This window comes from Spermophilus citellus (genome assembly GCF_964194105.1).
Source record: "Spermophilus citellus genome assembly, chromosome: 7".
Lineage (NCBI taxonomy): Eukaryota > Metazoa > Chordata > Mammalia > Rodentia > Sciuridae > Spermophilus > Spermophilus citellus.
Window position 1 is genome coordinate 153,754,519 of NC_138188.1, and position 20,859 is coordinate 153,775,377.

Here is a 20,859-nt window from a genome sequence, read left to right on the forward strand (position 1 = left end):
CATTTTTTGTACCAAACTAAGATGTGGAAATCCAAACATTTATTCAAGACAAATAAGCATGATGCCACCTTTGAGGTTTCTTATAAACACACATTTGATTTAAGAAGATTTTCCTCAAAGAAAACTAGCCTAAAAGACCACTTCTCCAAAATTCACATTATTTTTAAGATACCTAACTTGGGTGGGGAAACTAATGATAAAAAAAAAATTAACTTACCAAGAAGTGAAACAGGCTGGGTTACAGGAGGGGTAGGCAGATTCGTGGGTGCAGCAGGTGGCACAGCAGAGCCATACATTTTCACACTGTCACCAGACTCGGCATTTCCTCTAGCCCCAGACACCACTGTTGGAATGGGATTTCCAATAGATAAGTCTTTTGTAGTGTCTTCATTTATACCAGCGATAGTAGCTAAGGAATATAATTACATCAACATGTGAAGCTGAATAATTAATTATCTTCCTGGTCAACATTCTTCTGCCACACTATAGATCCTATTACTGGTTCATTCTCCCTTCTACCCCCAGCTTGAAAAGGTCAAGTAAACACAATGGAAAAACATGCTTACAGTTTGGGATGCTTATTGGTGGAGTGTGAGGAGGAGGAATGGATACTGGTGGAGTTATAGGAGGTGGGGGTCCAGGAGGAAGAAAACCTAAAGTAAGAAAAATAATGTCAACTTTTGTATCACTTCATTTCAGATTCTAAAAGAATGTCTTTTCAAACAACTTAGTGTACCTGGTGGTAAATGCATTGGATTGAATCCTGGGCGCAAAAATGGTGGTGGAGGAGGTGGTGGAGGAACACCAGGACCAAAACCTGGAGGGGGAATTCCCAAAGGAGGTGTGAATGTGGGTGGCTGGAGAGCACCAACTACAGGAGGACCCGGCTGATGTGGTGGGACCTAGAAAGAAACAAAAACAAAAATGGAATTATCCACCTAGCTGCCCTCACACAGTATATTTAGATGAAATAAATATTTTATTGCTGGAAAACTAAATGTTTCTAAATTTGTGCTTACTCTATCAAAAAATTAGTTATAAGATATAACTTGTGATACAATTATATAAATGACAAAGATAAATCAAATGAGAGAAAAGGGAAGTTTTGTTTTCTCCTTCAGGAATGTAAATTCACACTCTATTTCATCAGCATCCACTGGTGCTCTGAAAGCAAATGATACCTTTAAAAATGTTTCAAAGTTCAATGAATTTTGGGAACTCTAGCTCTAAAAAGTGCTACTTAGCAATCACCTAGTGGCTAAGAACACAAATCCTGGAGCTAAGTTGTCTCTACCCTCTTCTTAGGTGGCTACATGTGGGGGAAGCAAGCTATTTAAACTTTCTAAAATGGAAACATGCCAGCCGGGCATGGTGGTATATATATGCCTGTAATCCCAACGGCTTGGGAGGCTGAGACAGGAGGACTGTGAGTTCAAAACTAGCCTCGGCAAAAGCGAGGCACTAATCAACTCAGTGAGACCCTGTCTCTAAATAAAATACAAAATCAGGTCGATAGGGAAATGGTTTAGTGGTCGAGTACCCCAGAGTTCAAATCCCAATATGAAAAAAAGGGATATGTGCCAATATCACATAATTATGGTATTGAGTAAATACACATTAATTACTGGTACCTGACACTTTATACTAAATAGCCAACAAATGCCAGCTACTGTTTATATATCAAAACATGTAATTTTCCCCTTACATTGAGAGAAAATCAAGAGACCAGACAACCTATTTTTGTGACAGATCATATTTATCTGATTCAGAACTATGATCAAGTATTTATAAATTTCACCCAAATGTTTTCTCATTATTATTATTATATGCTAGGAAATATGCTGAGTACTTAACACACATTGTCTCATTTATTCCTCAAAACTCTGACCTAAGAGGAACACAAAGCCAAAGCTAGGGAAAGTTAGGTGCTTTGCTCAAAGCCACATTGCTAAGTACAAACAATGGAGCTGGAACTCAAACGCAATTCTATCAGAATGCGCATTTTTTTCTTTTGAAGCACCAGGTGAATTAACTAGATAGCAAAGGTTTTTTTTTCTAATAATATACCTCTCATTATGTTAAATGACACTCAGCTTATTAACTAGCTTTCAATATCTGTTAAAAAAAAAATTCATGATGGCACCATTGAAACTGAAGATTAAGAGGCTCCCCTTCCTTCAAAGCAGCTGTACTGGGTGCATATCCAAATTCCTTCAGAAAATAATATTCTGAAGAATAAAGGACCCATAAGAAAAAAAGAGTATGTACCTATAAAACTAATAATTAGAATTAATGCTAGAATATTTTAAGACAGTGAACAATCTAAACAGATGGTAAAGCAATATATTTATGAAAAGAAAGTGTTAGAGAGATTATAAATAACATGATATGCCAAAATATAAAAAATATGCATATGTATGTACTTGTGGTTCTGACTGAATCTAGACATACGACTACAATAAGATCTATAAAGGTTTAAACTATGTCCCAAATATTCTCACCTGTGGAGGTGGCACTGTTATAGGTGCAGGAACAGGAATAGGAGGTACAGGCACAGGTAAAGGTTTAGGTATGGGTGATACTGGTTCTGTATGTGAGCTTTCTGCACCTCCATTTTGAGCAACTTCATTTTCAGGCTTCTTGGGAATTCCTTTCCAATCTATAAAATTTAAAGAAATGTAACAATGAGATTATAAAAATTGGAGCCAAATTAATACAGAAATTCCTATGTGAATTTTATAAACAATAATTATTTAAATTAAGGAACAATAAAAAACATGGAAAAAAGTGCTTACACTGTGCTAGCCACATCCTAAACACTTATGTATACTAACATTTTCACAGCTATCTAACGTAGATTACTATTATATTCCCATTTTACAAATGAGGAAAGCCAAGACAATTTGCCCAAAGTCCCAGACATACCCTGCTCTAGAGTCTGTTTTTAACCACAGGAGTGTACTAAATAAACTTTCTCTAATATTAAAGAATAATTCGGATATCCTCTCACATGTTTCCACATACCTTCTAGTCAAATGAAAAATAGGTAAGTATCTTTCCATTCTGTCCTCTAGAACATTAATCCATCAGAGATTCTCCTTCTCTTAAAGGAACGCCCCCACCCCACTGTGTATGAGCTTCAGGACTACCACTTCCCCAGCCTTTTTAGTTTTGGTTCAGAGCCTCCCAGATACCTGGAAGATAGTAGGTCTGACTGCCTGAACAGAAACCAAGCTCTATCCTTAAGTGAAGGCACCATGCATCATGGAAGGATAAGGTGGCGTTTGGGAATAATATAGCACTTTTGGCTCTCAAACATCACTCCTACTTCAAGATTACTTTGAATGCTCATTCTATTTTCCAAGCCACTTTATGCCCTTTGTTCCTGTTATCTATTAATCTATAGGTCATGCCTATATATTTTTCTATTTTTCCCCACTGCAATCTTACTGTCAATCTGGCATCTGTAATATTAATAACCAGAGGTAACTGAACCTCCTAGTCTTACACATTTTCTTTTCATTGCTTCTCTGAACATTTAAAAATTTCCAAAGAAATTATGATGAAGCACTGCATTAAAGTATAGTACAAGTTGAGTACCCCTTATCCAAAATGCCTGGGACTAGAAATGTTTCAGAATATTTGCAGATTTTACAGGCAGGACCATCTCTAATTCAAAAACCTTAAATGTGTAATCCTCTCAAATCCAAAACTTTTTGAGCCTTGTGCTGGTGTTAAATCTCTAAAATTTTTTCTTATAAAGAACAAACCAGATATTTTATTAAACACACTTCCAAGCGAATAAATGAACTGTAAAAGAAATGACAGTTTTACCTGGGTTAAGTGTATCATTGTCCAACATTCCTCCTTCACAAAAACTCTCCAGTTCCTCAGGCTTGACTTTATCCCATGGAATATAGGTAACGCCAAGTTCTACATCCCAATACTGCTTGTAATCTGCTTTTATTCCTTTGTTTAAGGCCCAGGCAATCTATTTCACCATTAGTGAAAATATGAAGGGAAAAGGACACTGTAAGTCTTAAAGAGTTCACTACTTCACATCATGCTACTCATTTGGATGTAGGAAGTAAAGGAACATTGGCACTAGTTATTTCTGGATCTCAGACTCTTACTCTCAACATGAACTGGCTATACCTACATTTTGTTCTCAGCTGAAAATTTCAATGGCAACTGCTCCTTATCAACCCTCACCCTGACCCCAACTACCCAGCCCAGCCATTGTAAAGCTCATAGAAAATAAGTTCATTAGAGAGACTGAAAGTTTCCTATATAGCCTAGCATGCTGGGTGTCATTTTTGAAAGTCTATGGAATCCTGGCAATTAATCAACATTAGACAAAAAATCTTTTTAATAATAAAACTAAAACAGGACTTTAGGAGCCAGATAGAATGGACATGTCTGTAATCCAGAAGGATGACAAAGGAGGACTCTTAAGTGCCAGGCCAGCCTGGGCAACTTAGAACAACTTAAAAGGGGGTGGGGATGCAGGTCAGTGGTAGAGCGAACTGGGTCCATGCCCAGTACTGAAAAACAAAACAAATTGAAACAAATAAAAACGTTAGAACATTGATGAAACAATGCCTTTGATTTCTCGGGGTGGGGGGCAGGGAGGATATGAAAGGCTTTGTACCTGAATCATTTTCTATATCATTAACAATAATTTTTCACAGTTCATTTTGAGATAGTAATAAATCTCAAAAAACATATGCTAAAACACATTTTATTTAAGGCATCAATCAATTATATTTGATGACACTATCTATCTTAACAAGGGGATAGTCTACAGCTATACTTCTGTGAGGCCCTGGGTTCTATACCCAGCACCTCCCTTCAATTCCTACTATGCACTGAACATTTAAAATTGTGTTTTAATAAACATTATAGGTTTTGTTAAGAATTTTAAAAGGATATATCTGAAATGCCTTAAGTCATAACTAAGCCTCAATTAGTTTTTAAAAAGCAACATATTAATTCCACATAAAAATAAAAAATAATTATAAAACTGTACCTTTATGGATTTTTGATTTACTTTATAGTTTCCACGGCTCAGTTTCTGCAGGGCACGATAAGCATCTTGCCTATGAACCATAACAATATAGGCACAGCCCCTGGGAGGAATCATCTGCTCCAAAACATTTTATTACCAAGAAAAAAAAAAAAAAAGCAACAAGATATAATAACCAGGTTCAACAGTCCTACTCCTCACCCCAACAGCCAATGCAGAATAAACTATGGCCAAAGTCACTTGCCATAAGTAGACTTTCATACTTTCATAGCAAAAATTTTAAAATTAAACTTCACAGTCTAAGAAATATTAAATGCAGAGTGCTGAGCACAGACTCAGAACACCTAAACATGTAGCTACAAGTCTATGGAAATTATAACTCAAATCTCAAGTCCTTAATTTTGTAAAATGATATTACTCACATCTGCTCCACTACCATTACATAATTAAATAAATACTCACATTAATTGATTCAATGGGACCAAACTCTTCCAATAGACTGGCAACATCCTGTTGAGTAGTCCTTTTGTCCAGCTGTCCCACCCAGAGTGTAGTACTGCAAACTGAAAATAAAAGAATGACTGTAAAAATATTCACATTTAATAAGTAAACTTCATGTTACATTTTTAAAAAGTTACATAAAATATATGAGCACATCTATGATACCCGAAGTTTAACATAGAAAATTCCTATACAAAATTTTTTAAATTTAGAAAATTGTATTAGCACTTCTAGAAATGGAACCAGAATAGTTAAAGGCATACTTAAGAGTTAGAAAAACTGGTCTTTTTGTACTTAGACCAAAGATCTCAATGAAGTCTGAGGTCAAAGAAGCAATAATTTGCCCAGTCACCTTGCCAATAAACAGTAGAACCAGGACTTGAGTCTAAGTCTCTTCATTTAAAAACTAACTCAGTGCTTTATTCACTACATGGAGATATCCTTTTCCAACTCTTGGGTGTCTACAGTTTTTCTTTTATGCTGTATTCTAGGCAATAAGCTTTATAGAGTCAGAAATTTTATATGCCCCAGAAATTACTATGAATTAAAATCTTTATAATAGTTACTGATTTATAACAAGAATATAGCATACCTTATTAAACATTCTAAAGATATCTGATGAGATTCAGGTAATTATGCAAGTTAATATATCCTGTAAATGGTTAAATTCAAACAAGACACAAGAAAGCAATATTTGGAATAAAACAACATAGTGATAAACATAGTGATAATATTTCATTTATGGCTCTGCTCACGGTTATAAAACATGTTAAACCAACCATATAAAAAATAATGCAGGAAGTTTGAATATGAAGGGTTATTTACCACTTGCAGTTTCTGGTTTGATTTGAGGCAGGCCTTTTTGTCTCCGTTCCCTCTCTTTTTCTCGATCACGCCTTTCTTGGGATCGAGATCGAGGAGAATGTCGGCGTCTATCCCTGGACCGTGATCGGGAACGTCGATGACGAGACCTTCGAGATCTAGAACCAGATCTAGATCGTCTCCTTTTTGGTGACCTAATATTTTCATTAGGAGGATGGATAATACATGGAGAAAAAAATAGAAAATACATACTCATATTAAGTTAGAGGGGAAAAAAACAACTAGGTAATTTAATGTTTTGGATATTTAAGATTAGTCAGAAACTCATTTTAAAGATCTTTAGTATGCCTGAGGATAGAGAGCATGCATATAATTTAAATAAGAAAGGTTATCAGCCTATAGAAGTATCTATCATCTTCAGTTCCTCTGAAACTAAATTATAATGTAAGAAGTAAATTTTCATGGTTAAGGCACTGCTACTTTAATTAGGAAAGTCTTCTTTTCTGCAGCAATTAAATACTTAACCCAAGAAGGCTTTACTCTCTCACTTCTGTTGGTTGATAAAAGTTGTAAAGGAACTTTGAGTATATTCTTTTTCTAATACCATGTTATTCTATATAAATAGACACCAGATCAACTTGAAGAAAACATGGGTAAGATGACAGACCTTAGATTTTTCTTTTTAAAATCAGTATTTGTGTTTCTCCTTTACCCCATGAATGAATATAAAGTGCTATTCATTAAAATAACCTTATTTGTTTTTCACCTATATGTCTTCTAAGACATATAGGATTGGTAAGACATTTTCTCTAAATTACCTGGATGCTGACCTAGATCTTGACTTTCTGCTATCAGACATATGCCGCTTAACTTCTGGAATACAAGGCTGTTCCACTTCCATTTCCTTAAAAACAAAACCATCATAAAATAAGAAACTGTGCAAATTCTAGAGGCCAAAATTTAACAAATACTAAATTAAAAAACTCTTGCTCCAAAGAGATTATGTCTTCATCTTTTAGTTACTTGGGACCAAATTTCTAATAAAGTGGTCATCACTTAAAATAACAAAACAAAAATGCCATATTTTGGCAATTCTCTATTTCTGGACATTATATAACACTTTAAGACAGTAAACTAGGCAATGATTATGTCTTCTATACTCTATCTCAAATCTCACAGATCCCTGTGGAAACTGGAAGTATTATATGTCCACTTTCCGGGTGAAAAACGTGGAGCACAGATAATGAGGGTTTAATATATACCCACAGTGTTTTTTTTTTCCTTCTTCATATTAAAAATCAAAGATGGCAAACAGAAAAGCAGAAACGTCCATAAAAAAATCAAGGCAACTTGTGACTCTGTGTACAACCAGAGATATGAAAAATTGTCTCTATATATGTAATATAAACTGAAATGCACTTTCATATATAACAAATTAGAATAAAAAATATACATAAAGTTAAAAAAATCTAAGTCAACCAAAACAATAATTAGCAATCTAATAAAATTTTACCTGCTGATGTGGCTTCTGTGTAAGTGGTTCATTTTGTGCCTGAAAAGGAGGTTGGAAAGTCTGCTGTACTGGTGGAGTTGGAGGAATCACAGGCTGAGCCATGGGAGGAAATGGAGGTGTAGGAAGAAGTCCATATCCTGGCATTTGTCCATTAGGAGGAAGTGGAACCTTTAATTTTTAATTAGATTAGATTTTAAGTAAAAGCTATCAAAAACAATTTGGAAAATGCTTAGTTACTTTATATAAAACTAAAATACCTTCTATAAACTTCAATCAACGAAAAGCTACAATGACATTCAACAATGTTTAACAATTTCAATAGTATAATCTTTCCCGGAAGTATTGTTACACACTCAAGTATTAGATTAAAAATCCTACAAATCATTTCAAAATTATGAATATACTGGTTTGACTTTAGATATTTGAAGACATAGCTTTATTTACATAAGGAAGCACCATGATAGGCTGAACTTAAAGTCAAATGCACTCTACTGTGAATTGTCTTCTTTCAACTTCTTTCATGGCAAGTAAGCCTTTTGGGAGACTGATTTCTAGGTTTACTTCTTTTTAAATTTACTAAGAGAGTAATTCCAACATACTCAGAGTTTCAAAAAAAATAATGATTTGAAAATTTTTCGTTTTATTCATAATACCAACTTAGCAAACCACAACTTAACATTATTTCTGCATGTACAATTCAAGCACTAACACAACAAGTATAATATACTAATGTCACAAAATCTTTCCAATTATTATAAACTTATCAGTAATTACTGGAAATACAGTAATTCATGAGTTTTATTCATATTTTAAACAGGTTTTTAAAATACTTTCCAAACATCACCAACAAGTCTCTAAAATTAACTTCATATTATAAAATATGAAGAAGGAACTGAAATAAATACATATTAAGGGAATGAATATAGGGTAAAGAGATGTCTTAAAGTCTTTTCTAAAAAGACTACATAAAGTATTATTTCCCAGAGCTGGCTTGTACAAGAGAATCCAACAAGACAATCACTGTAGCATTGAAAAGAAGAAAATCAAAAACCAAGATTCTCTAGAATGACTGAAGTACTGAAGGGATATACTGTGTTTGTGTGTCGAGTATATATATATATTGTATTGGGAAATGAACCCAAGGGCACTCAACCACTGAGCTACATCCTCAACCTTTTTTTGTATTTTATTTAGAGACAGGGTCTCAATGCGTTGCTTAGGGCCTCACTAAATTGCCAAGGTTGGCTCTAAACTCACGATCTTCCTGCCTTAGCCTTTCGAGCCACTGGGATTATAGGCATTTGTCAGTGAGCCCAGCCATGCTCTGTATTTTTAACATGCCCTCTCCTTGCTCCAATAATTCAGATGCATAGCCAAGTTTAAGAAACTGAATTAGAGGACTTACTGAATCAGATTCAATGAACAAATCTCTAACTTCTTGTAAATCTCCAGTATGCTCCTTTAATTTCAGATTTCAAACTATATTTCCTGAACATTGAGAGTTGAAGGCTCTAAAGTATGTAACTGTACAACATGCAGAAAAATGGGAAAGAGCTGTGTAACTAAATAAGTGAGTTTTTAAAAATAGAACTGTAATGTCTCTCTAAACTATTTTAACTAAAATTATAACAGTCTTGTGCTCAACAGTTATTAATTGGAGCTGCTGTATTACTTAATCACAAAAGTTAACAGTGGTCTGTGAAGCACAAACTACATTCTCTAAGGAACAGATCTTGAGTTATTAAAACTCAGTTGCAAGAAAAATGCCCACACCTGATGGTGTACTGGATCTTGTTGCATTCCCATCATTCGAGGTGGAAACTGATCCATATTTGGATGCTGTGTATAAGCTGGCTGCTGCATGCCATCTCCAGGAAATCCACTTAAAAAAAAAAAAAGTGAAGAATCTTTTAACTCATTTAGAAGCACTTAAGATTCTCAGACACATCTATGTTATAAAAACATATTGAAATGTTGTCCAAAAGTCATTAGTACTATATTCTCAGTACTATTTCTAACACAAAAGCCATTTTTAAATTCTAAATCTAACAGGATACCTTCTGTTCAAAAGAAAATCCATAATGTTCCAATTTTACAAAATAATCACTCCATAAAAAAAAAAAGTTGGGGGTTGTGGTGGTGGCTAAATGTTACTCAAATCATACTTCACAACTATTACCAACTTAGAAACTCACAATGTTGTCTGTGGGGGAGGTGGTGAGGTGGCAGTGGGTGCAGCAGCAGCGGGTGCAGCAGCAGCAGTAGCAGGTGCGGCTACAGAAGATGCAGGAGGAACAGCAGGAACAGGTACTGCAGTGGTGACGGCAGCATCTTCTTTCTTTGATTCTTCCACAGCTTCTGGCTCATCATCATAATCAAATCTATCAAGCAGCTTCTGGAATAGGTATGCCAATATTCCATTTTAAAATTTAGACTAGAATTCAGTCTAAACAACAGATGTTTACCATCATCATTAACCCCACCACAGTGTTATATATAATCTAATTTTGCAAGTGTCCCAGAGGATCTTGGTTGAAAGACAATTTTTACACAAATAACATTTTGAAAAAGAATTTTTTATTCAGCTTTCCTTCTCCAATTATAAGCACAAAATTTTCTGACCATTTTCTATTTGCTTAATCTCATAATTAACTGAGCAGTGTACTTATTTTCCTAAAATATTCATTTATTTAAGACTAAAAACCTCTGAACTTTGTGTACATAAAAATGAGTGTACATTCTTAGTCAAATGTCAATGTATAAGATAACTTATCCAATCACTATGAATACACACAGTGAAATATCCCTATATTGCTTGTTCAAGATTATACTAATAATTGTTCAGTTCATTAGTTTTTCAACATCTATGAAAATAAATTCTTATCATTAAAATGTCAAAAAAAGAGAATATACTAATATGAAAAAGAAAATGGCACAGGATACAGACACAGAGTTGTCTCACCACCTATTCACTAGCTTCTTTTCCAAACTTCCGAGCTTACCATAAATTTCCATTAAAAATAATCAGAATAGGTGGGCGCAGTGGTACACACCTGTAATCCCAGGGGCTTGGGAGGCTGAGGCCCTAAGCAATTCAGTGAGACCCTGTTTCTAAATAAAACACAAAAAAGGGCTGGGGATGTGGCTCAGTGGTTAAGTGTCCCTGAGTTCATTCCAAGTACCATCCCCCAACCACAACAACAAAAGCCTGCAATGAGATCTAGTTTGTTCTTTTTATAGATAAGGAAACTAAACCTCAGGTAATTAAGAAATACAACCAAGATTATTATGTCAATGAATGGTAAAATCAGGATGTAGACACTGGGCCTTCAAAGCCTTCAGTTTTTGGCTTACAACAAGCAAAATTTTCCTTCAAGATGTATCCATTCTACTCATGGATTTCAAGGTCAAAACTCCCAATGTTCTGTGATAGTTCTGCCTATAGACTGTGGTTCTACTTCACTGAACAACAGATTTCTAAATTAGGAAAGGAAGGAAGGCCCCTTTTTCAACAATACAGTATGGAGGACTAAACCAAGTATAAAGTGTTTGGGACAGAGCTAACTTGTGCCCCGGCCCCACATCAGGGGATCAAAAGTTCTTATTATAAACAAACATTTCATATTTTCTAAACATAAACTCTAAGCCCAGGTACCTTGCTGTTTTACACATATTAGTTTATTTAACTCCTGTGGCAGCAATATAATATAGTTATTGCCATCAATAATTTACTCTAGTAAATACTGAACATTTATCTAACTCCACATCAGGATAGTGATAGGAGCCAAAGTTAAAATTCTGATTTTAAGTCTCTTAACAAAAACAAAACTTACGATCTTTGCATTTTATCACAGATCAATATTTCTTTAAAGTTTTAAGATCTATACATGTTGCTCTGACAAAAGAATTCTGCAATTAAAAACTATCATCTATCCCAAAGTAATTTTTGATGCTTTTAACTAAAGATCCACAAAACACTGAAATTGACAAATTCTCAGTGACTAGCTAAAAATAGACAATTTTATGAAAAAGCACAGAATTCCTTTTTATAAATTTGATGTAACAAACACTAGCCAACCCACTTAAGGTAAAATACACTTGAGGAATTATAAGTCAAATTATAAGAACACCTATTAACAGGGTCTTTACTTAATATTTTTATGGAAGGCCTAGTCATTGGCAGAAAAAGAAAAAGGCATGGATACTGGAGAGAAAAAGTCAAATTTAGTAGCTACTTAGAAAACCCAAGAGAACCAACTAGAAAACTAAAACATTTAATACTGTGACCATTTATAAGCTAAAATAAAATCAACAGTTTTTCTGTCACAAGAAGAAAGTATCATTAAACTAGTTAGGTCAAACTCTAATCCAGATGAAGGTATTTTTTAGAGGAGATCACCACTAAAATCATATAGAGTAAAGCAGACTACCCTTCCTAAGGAGTAGGCCTTAACCAAACAGGTAAAGATCTTGAGAATAAAAACTGGGGTTTCCCGAAGAAGGAATTCTCAACACTGCAACACAGAAACCTTGCCTGAGTTTCCAGTCTGCAGGCTTACAGAATTCCGACTCGGGTCTGCAATGATAACTCTAATCTGAATTTCCAGCCTGCTGACTTGCATGACAATTCAAATTTTCTGGCCCTAAGTGCATGAGTCAATTCCTTAAGATAAATCTCTTTCCATCAATTCATATAACCACTGATTGTCTCTCTGGTGAATACTAATACATATGACCATGAATAGCCAAAGAAAGTTTGAGAAAGTAGGGAGAACACCTGGAAATAAAACATGGCATATTGCATGCTGTGGGTGTAGCTCAGTGGTAAAGTGTTTGCTTAGCATGGGCAAGGTCCTGGGGTCAATCCCTAGCTTACATGTTAAAATGTTACAACTGGGGCTGGGGATGTGGCTTAAGCAGTAGCGCGCTCTCCTGGTATGCGTGCGGCCTGGGTTCGATCCTCAGCACCACATACAAACAAAGATGTTGTTGTGTCCGCCGAAAACTAAAAAATAAATATTAAAAAAAAAAAATCTCTCTTAAAAAAAATCTCTCTAAAAAAAAATTCTCTTTAAAAAAAATGTTACAACTGATTATGAAGCAGAAATAAATATATTAGTGGGATAGACCACTGTTAAGCTAGACAAAGAAAGATGGAAATTTTAGTGCATTAAAAAAGTACTGAGGGAGAACTGGCAATTCAAAAAAATATAAAGATTCAACTAGATTTCAAGAGGAAATAGAGACAAAAAAATAAAAGCTACTAGAAGAATAAATTCTTTTAAAGTGCAGGTATGGAGTTTTCTGAATCAAAATACAGAATAAAAAACTAATAAAACTACCAATGTAAGAATTTACATTGTTCCTTAAACTGGATATGAAAGAATACAACAAATATGTTCAAACTAGTATAGAATTGCTTCCCTTTATATTTTATAATTTCAATATTATTTGTTTTCTCTAATAAGCACGTATTCCTTTTTTCTTAAAAAAAAATGCATCCAACCTTTTAATTAGTAGTCATTCATAAATTACTAGGATACAATGAAAACCAGCATTCACTACATGGATTCTTAATTGGAAACACTGGCAATAAAGCTTATAATTATCTTATAATTAGAATGTTGGAAAGAATCAGAAGTTTTAGAGATTATGAAACCAAAGATATCATTTAGTTCCATGATTTTCAAACTTTTGTGTTTTGCAACAAAACCTTTTAAAGTAAAACGAAATTTCACATAGCCATACACCCAATTAAAACAGACAACAATGGAGCTCTGTGGGTTAAACTTCACAGGAATCTCTGAAATGTCCATGTTCAGCATACCCATGTCCTTAGTCAAAGCTTCTTAGATGTACTTAAGGAACCATAAGGTCCAATACAGCAGCTGAAAGACACTGAACCAACCAAAACCCTCACATTATAGATATGGTAACTAGAGTCTATAAACAACAAACACAGTAACTTGAAGTCTATATATGTAGGAGAATGGCTCAACTGACCGGTCCAGTTAATGGAATCCTATATATTAAACGGCATTTATTTAAAACTGTAAATTTAAACCCACTAGCAGTAACATCAACAATAAAGTGAGACGAAGAGTAAGATCAAAATAAGCAGGTAGGTTATTATGAACAGTTAATGAAAAGTATATATCCACAGGAAATTCATTCTGAAAAGATATATAGCAAAATTTTATAGTAGTAGTTTCTAAGGATGCAGTTTAATGAAGAATTTTCTTGGGTTCAATTTCCTTCATTCCATGAAAACTTTTGCAATGAGCACATCTTATATTTATAACCAGGAAAAATAATCAACATTTTGATGTTGAGTAGGCAGAAAATGTCTCAAATCACAAACAATAAAAGGAACAACCCATAGCAAAGCTACAGAAGGATAACTCCCACAATCCAAGCTGAGTGATACAGACAATGAGGTGGGTGCTGTGAGAGAAGCGTACCTTGTCAAATGCAGTTTTTTGTTCAGGTGGGGGGAAAGCAGCTTTTTGTTCAGGTGGTTGTGTAGGAGCTGTCTTTAACTGAGCTGTGATAGCCTGAACCTGAGCCATCACAGCATTGTCAAGAGCGGGAGACTGTGGTTTTGGAGGTTGTTGAAAAGTCTGAAGGATCTGCTGAAGCTTAAAGAATGGGAAAACTGATAAACCACACAACAAAGTATAATCAGAGTAAAAAAGTTAATTTTCTTAAAAAAAAAAAAAATCCATCTTTTACTATTGGTTAAGTTTGTGAATGGAGATATTACAGTGTGCACAGCTTAAAGTTAAAGATGTATACTGACAATCTCAATGATACAAAGTGAAGGTAAAAGAAGAGAGAAATACACTTAATTGTGAACAAGGTAAAATGAGTTTTTCTAAAATGTGGAAAAATTCTCTCCAATCAATTTTTAAATCAATCAGAAATGCTACTAGAATTGTGAGCAAGAACACTGGCCACTTAGGAGTTCTAAAGTTGTCTTCAAAGATGTATTATCATTACCTTGTTTTTCAAATTTGTATTTTTCTTATTATCATATGTAATTATCTCCCTAGTGAGGGCCTCTCTAGTTGAAAAGCAGACGTATTTCCTCCCTTCAATGTGCTTATGAATGAAGAACGGAAAAACAAGAACTGATGACACGACCTAACAATGCAACAATTCAATCGTTGAATAGGTAGCTTACCTGTTGGCCTTGAGTTGTCTGAAACAGTTGAGCCACAGCAGCAAAAGCATCAGAGCTGGGCAACTGTGGTACTGCAGGTATGGAGTTTGGGGTGGTTTGTGGAGGTTCAGAAGAAACTTTGACTGGAGGTGGAGGTGAGCCTTAAAAAAAAGGGAAGGGGGAAATTAAAACCTAAGAAAATGCTAACTTACAGTCAGGTGCAGTAATGCATGCCTATAATTCCAGCAACATAGGAGGCTGAGGCAGGGGATCACCAAGCTTGAGGCTAGCCGCAGCAATTTAATGAGATCCTGACTCAAAAAAAAAAAAAAAAAAAAAAAAAAAGTCGCTGGATTCAGTGGCACAGGCCTGTAATCCCAGCAGCCTGAGAGGCTGAGGCAGGAGGATCCTGAGTTCAAAGCCAGCCTCAGGAAAAGCGAGGCACTAAGCAACTCAGTGAGACCCTGTACGTACATTGGAAAAGGTGGGGGTTAGGTAAGGAATGTTGGCTCAGTGGTCAAATGCCTGAGTTCAATTCCCGGTACAGTCACCTTACAATTTTCTCTTTTTAAACTCCTTTATGGTTCTTTGCGAAAATAAAACTGAGGTTTATACTGTAACAAGTAACAAAAGGATATTTTCATTAGGAATAGAATTATAGAAAAAGGAAAAAAAACTACCTTCTAAGATGTAAACTTAAGTTTCCTTTTAATGGAAAAATTTTACCAATATAGGCAGTTACAACATTATTTAAGTACACAGACACATGACTCTACCTTCATTGTTGGTAACATTTTCTGCTACAGGGGCAGCATTACTGGTTCCAGCTGCCATGTCCAAAAGAGGCTGGATAATTTCAATTTTGAACACTCCATTTTTCTGCCAAAGGTTCAGCACACGAACTATTTTACTCTGTAATGTATGAGAAGACACGAATGTGATAAATATTTGCATAAATAATTTGTTATATTACTTTTTTACAAAAAAGGAGAAAGACCACCTAGGGCTAACATTTCCATTGTTAAGTCTGTTTCATAAGCAGGACCCCCCCCCCCATCAATTATAATTCAATTAAACTACACTAATCAGGCCTTTCCTTTGGTGGGGATAATCTAGGAAGACAGAATATCGAGACAGGAATTATAAAAAAAAATATTATTTGAGGTTTTCACCTTTTTTTGGGTTGTTGTTGATGTTTAATCTTTCTTTTTTTTATTTTTTATTTTTGTAGTTGTAAATGGACATAATGCTTTTATTTTTATGTGATGCTTAGGATTGAACCCAGTGCCTCATTACATGTTAGGCAAGAGCTCTGCCACTGAACTACAGTCCCAACCCTTAACTGTGTTTTATTTATAGTTACAAAGAAATTCTACCATGGACCGAAAAAAAGAGAAGTAAATAAAAAAGAAATTTCTTTAGAATAACAGCTAAAATAATTAAATATTTTAGAAATTGGCCTATAAATGAGAAATAAATTCTTCTGTGACCAAGTAAACTGAAGGAGATCCAGATGTGTTATTCATAAGCACAATTTTTATCTTCCACTCAAGGAATCATTCCTGTTTTTATTATTTAATACATTCCCCAACTTCCCAAGAGCACTCCTCTTTTAAGAGGCAGAATCACAGCCTCTGGGACAAGAGTCCCCTGTGTTTCTACTTTATTAGCAAAGTAGTAAATCGGTTGTCTTTTTCCTTTCTCTCTCAAAAAAAAAAAAAAAAAAAAAGAATAAAAACAATATTTTCACACCCAAATTTATAATAAATGTCTCCATTCTTCATTACTGAGTATGTTTACCAGTGTAATTTCTTCCACCAATTTATTATCCACTTATTGTATCTGTAAATGTTTTTCAACAATACATTGTAAAACCAACTATACATGTAAAAGGAACCAAATACTATTATCTAATTGCTAATAAATAAACACCAGCTACTCTAGCACTTCTATATGCTGGGAAAGACTATTAACTATTGGCCCTTTCCTTCTAAGCAGTAATCTGAGATAAACACTTCTTTTATTACAGAATTTCTTCATCACAACTATACAAAGCCTATCTTCCCAGCAGTATTTTTTTTTAAAAGCAAGATTATGCTTCTAGATAATATTTTTTTTGAAGTTTATTTTATTGGGGTAAGGAACACTTTTAATACAAGATCTATTCTCCTAACAAATTTTTAAGGTACCATGCTATTCAACAAATCTCTAGAATTTACTTGAGCTTAGCTAAAAAAATTAGACCTGTTAATTAGCAACTCCCTTTCCCCCTCTTTCTCCAGCAATCATTTGTTCTGTAAATTTGGTTCCTTTCATATTTCAACAGTACTACATTCCTGAAGAATTTCATGAGAAAACAAATATGAAATGACCACTGCAGAAAACACTGGGGTTTGGCTTCAAACTTAACAAAGATCACTACATGGAAATTTTATCTAATAACATAGTAGGCTTTAAATATCTAACACACAAATAAACATAAAAATAAATCCAACAAGAATCCAAGTTTTTAATTTAAGAATTATTAACTATACCTTATCTTCAGATGGACAAAGATATAAATATTGGAATGTGGCAGTTATGTTTTTAGAGAATCTTGGCCCAAAAACATCTTTATCAGTTCCAAACTGATGACGAGACTGTCGCACAATTGAGTCAATTACATATAATCCTGGAACCTTGTACTCTGGTTTACACTGCAAGGGTAAGAATGTAAAGTCAGTACAAGAAAATCAAACTCACAATCACTCATTACTTTCATATTATGCAACCTTATTCATCCAATCACTCTTTAGAAACTACTCAAATGTTTCAGCCATCTTATTAGCTAACTTGTCAAATTTCCCACCAGGCCCTAAAGAATACCATTCTTAGATACTTCAGACCCAAGATTTTAGATGCGTCTGATTCCTCTCCCTCCTCCAATTTCTCAGAATTTATATTACTTTATTAAACCCTAAGCCACTTTCATATAAATTCACCTAAGAACATCTCTATTCCAAATCAACCTTTTAAAATTATCAAAAAAAAAAAAAAAAACTTTAATTTTTTTCTCCCCGTGATGCTGGGGACTGAACCCAGGGCCTTGTGCATATGAGGCAAGCATTCTACCAATTGGGCTATCTCCCCAGCCCTAAAATAACTTTAAGAATAAATCAATTTTAATTCACTTAAGTACAAAGTTAGAGGAATAAAAGTTTAAAGGTAATTTTTGATATACAAAATTAACACATCCCTCCCCCCAAAATAGAGAAATAGGCACCATACACATTTCTAGAAGCAGTGGCGTAAGGTACCCTTAAAGGAAGACAATTAGTAATAAAAGCAAAGCCTATCATTCAACAATTACTCATCTAGGAATTTATACTATGGAAAAGAGATATGTACATATTTTTCCCACAAGGCTAGTTATCAAAGCATTTTCTATAAAAAGTAAAAAGTCAGAAATATCTAAATATCCAGATATAGGGAACTGGCTGAGTAAATCATGATAACAATTATGCAAAGAAGTATTTTGCAGATGTTTAGGAAAAACTCAGTGGAAAAGTAGGTTAACAACCAACATCTGTCTCCATTTTTCTCTATAAATGTTCATGTACATAAACAAAATGTAAATATATTCAAATGCAAACATTCCAGTGATCAGGACACAGTGGCTATCTGCTGCTATAAAAAGCTCCCACTGATAAAAACATTAGTATGTACTACACTGCACAGCTCCAGGTCAAGAGGATAGGATAAAGTTGTCCAAGACTATTCTAGGTCTTCCAGAGACACGTGTGCTAATTTAACCTCATAAGTTAGAAGACAACACATAAATGCAGAACAAATTTAAAAAGGCTTAATCATGATGAAAATAGGAAAAACTGGGAAAACATCAAAGTAATTTCATCTGAAATACTTGAAGGTGAGATAATGTCAACAGAGTAGATGGACAAAGGGTAAAGCAGGCCCATCAGGCATATAAAGCTCGTGGCCCAAAGACAGAAAATTTTGCTGAGACACGACAAAAAACTTGAGTGCCCAGTTCACAGTAAATGCTTAATGAGATGCTGCTATAAACATTTTTTAAACTTCTAGTGAATAAAAAGAACATCTAAAGGCTACTTTCAAATACAGTGGCTTTATTTTATTTATTTATTTATTTTTTAATGATTGTTCAAAACATTACAGAGCTCATGATATATCATCTTTCATACATCAGACTCAATTGGGTTTTGAACTCCCATTTTTACCCCAAATACAGATTGCAGAATCACAACTGTTACATACTCACATTATTACATAATGGCATATTAGTGACTGTTGTATTCTGCTACCTTTCCTATCCCCTACTATCCCCCCTCCCCTCCCCTCCCCTCCCATCTTCCCTCTCTACCTCCTCTGCTGTTGTTCAATTCTCTCCCCTTTTTTCCCGCCTCCCCCTTGCCCCTCATAACCTCTTATAATTTTGTGTATCATTGAATGTCTCCTACCATTTCCATATGCTTTCCCTTCTCTCTCCCTTTCTCTCCCCCCATTCGTCTTTGTTTACTGTTAGTCTTTTCCTCATGCTCTTCCTTCCTGTTCTGTTCTTAGTTGCTCTCTTTATATCAAAGAAGACATTTGGCATTTGTTTTTTAGGGCTTGGCTAGCTTCACTTAGCATAATCTGCTCTAATGCCATCCAGAAAAAAAAAAAAAAAAACATTAAACAGAGACATGAGGTGGGAGGGAAAGGGAGAGAAAAGGGAAATTGCATGGAAATGGAGGGAGACCCTCATTGTTATACAAAATTACATATAAGAGGTTGTGAGGGGAATGGGATAATAAACAAGGAGGGAAATGAATTACAGTAGATGGGGTAGAGAGAGAAGATGGGAGGGGAGGGGAGGGGGGATAGTACAGGATAGGAAAGGTAGCAGAATACAACAGTTACTAATATGGCATTATGTAAAAACGTGGATGTGTAACCGATGTGATTCTGCAATCTGTATTTGGGGTAAAAATGGGAGTTCAAAACCCACTTGAATCTAATGTATGAAATATGATATGTCAAGAGCTTTATAATGTTTTGAACAACCAATAAAAGAAAAACCTAAAAAACAAACAAAAAAACAAATACAGTGGCTTTAGAAGAAAACATTCAAATCACAATTTACAATGTAAATTACAAATATGCATCATAAATAAAATGAGTTATAATGAAATAGTTACCTTTTTGATGAACTTTTCTACTATTTGAACTACATGCTTATAAAGCTGAAAAGAATAAAAAAAATTATTGGCAAGTTTAATACTTTCTACATTTCCTATAGTTTTCAAAAATAATATTTATAGAAAAAAAGCCTTGAAATGTATACAATTAAAAAAATTATCAAGATAATACCAAAGAAAACATAAGAAATAATCCGAAAGCAACAAATGGGAAAAAAAATCATAAATAACAAATTAGAAAGGAATTAGCTAAAACAAAAACTACAAAATTAACCCTAAACAGAAGGTCCTTCCATTGGATTTTTTGGGGGGAGGGGGCAGGGATTGAATCCAGAAGTAATTAACTACTGAGCTCATCCTCACCCCTTTTTATTTTGAGACAGGGTTTTGCTAAGTTGCTCAGGGCTTCACTAACTGGTGAGGCTGGCTTTGAACTTGTGATCCTCCTGTCTCAGCCTCCCAAACCGCTGGGATTACAGGCAAGTATCACTATGCCCAGCCTTCTATTGGATTTTTAATCAATAAACTTTCATAAAGCAGGATATTAGGCAATCTTATAAAAGGAACAACAACAACAATAATGGAATTAGAACTAAGCAATGCAGTTTCTATAAAATGAGTCATTTAAGTGTGATCTTGG

At 34.5% G+C, this 20,859-nt stretch overlaps 1 protein-coding gene across 4 annotated transcripts in view; it reads right to left on the bottom strand.

Moving 5' to 3' along the window:
- The window catches only part of SCAF4 (SR-related CTD associated factor 4), a 61,810-nt gene that overhangs the window by 17,481 nt on the left and 23,470 nt on the right, over nucleotides 1-20,859 (bottom strand). The window contains exons 3-19 of one of the 4 annotated variants that reach the window (XM_081301411.1): nucleotides 20,220-20,264; nucleotides 17,559-17,720; nucleotides 15,801-15,936; nucleotides 15,046-15,185; nucleotides 14,324-14,500; nucleotides 10,058-10,257; nucleotides 9,636-9,744; nucleotides 7,863-8,030; nucleotides 7,180-7,253; nucleotides 6,353-6,543; nucleotides 5,489-5,589; nucleotides 5,030-5,143; nucleotides 3,835-3,991; nucleotides 2,502-2,659; nucleotides 737-902; nucleotides 567-653; nucleotides 218-343 (exon numbers count right to left, since the gene is read on the bottom strand). In XM_081301411.1, the coding sequence (XP_081157537.1) occupies nucleotides 218-343; nucleotides 567-653; nucleotides 737-902; nucleotides 2,502-2,659; nucleotides 3,835-3,991; nucleotides 5,030-5,143; nucleotides 5,489-5,589; nucleotides 6,353-6,543; nucleotides 7,180-7,253; nucleotides 7,863-8,030; nucleotides 9,636-9,744; nucleotides 10,058-10,257; nucleotides 14,324-14,500; nucleotides 15,046-15,185; nucleotides 15,801-15,936; nucleotides 17,559-17,720; nucleotides 20,220-20,264 (2,311 nt within the window). Of the gene's footprint in view, nucleotides 1-217; nucleotides 410-566; nucleotides 654-736; nucleotides 903-2,501; nucleotides 2,660-3,834; nucleotides 3,992-5,029; nucleotides 5,144-5,488; nucleotides 5,590-6,352; nucleotides 6,544-7,167; nucleotides 7,254-7,862; nucleotides 8,031-9,635; nucleotides 9,745-10,057; nucleotides 10,258-14,323; nucleotides 14,501-15,045; nucleotides 15,186-15,800; nucleotides 15,937-17,558; nucleotides 17,721-20,219; nucleotides 20,265-20,859 lie in introns of all 4 variants that reach the window. The other 3 variants (XM_081301409.1, XM_081301410.1, XM_081301408.1) reach the window with 3 other exon arrangements.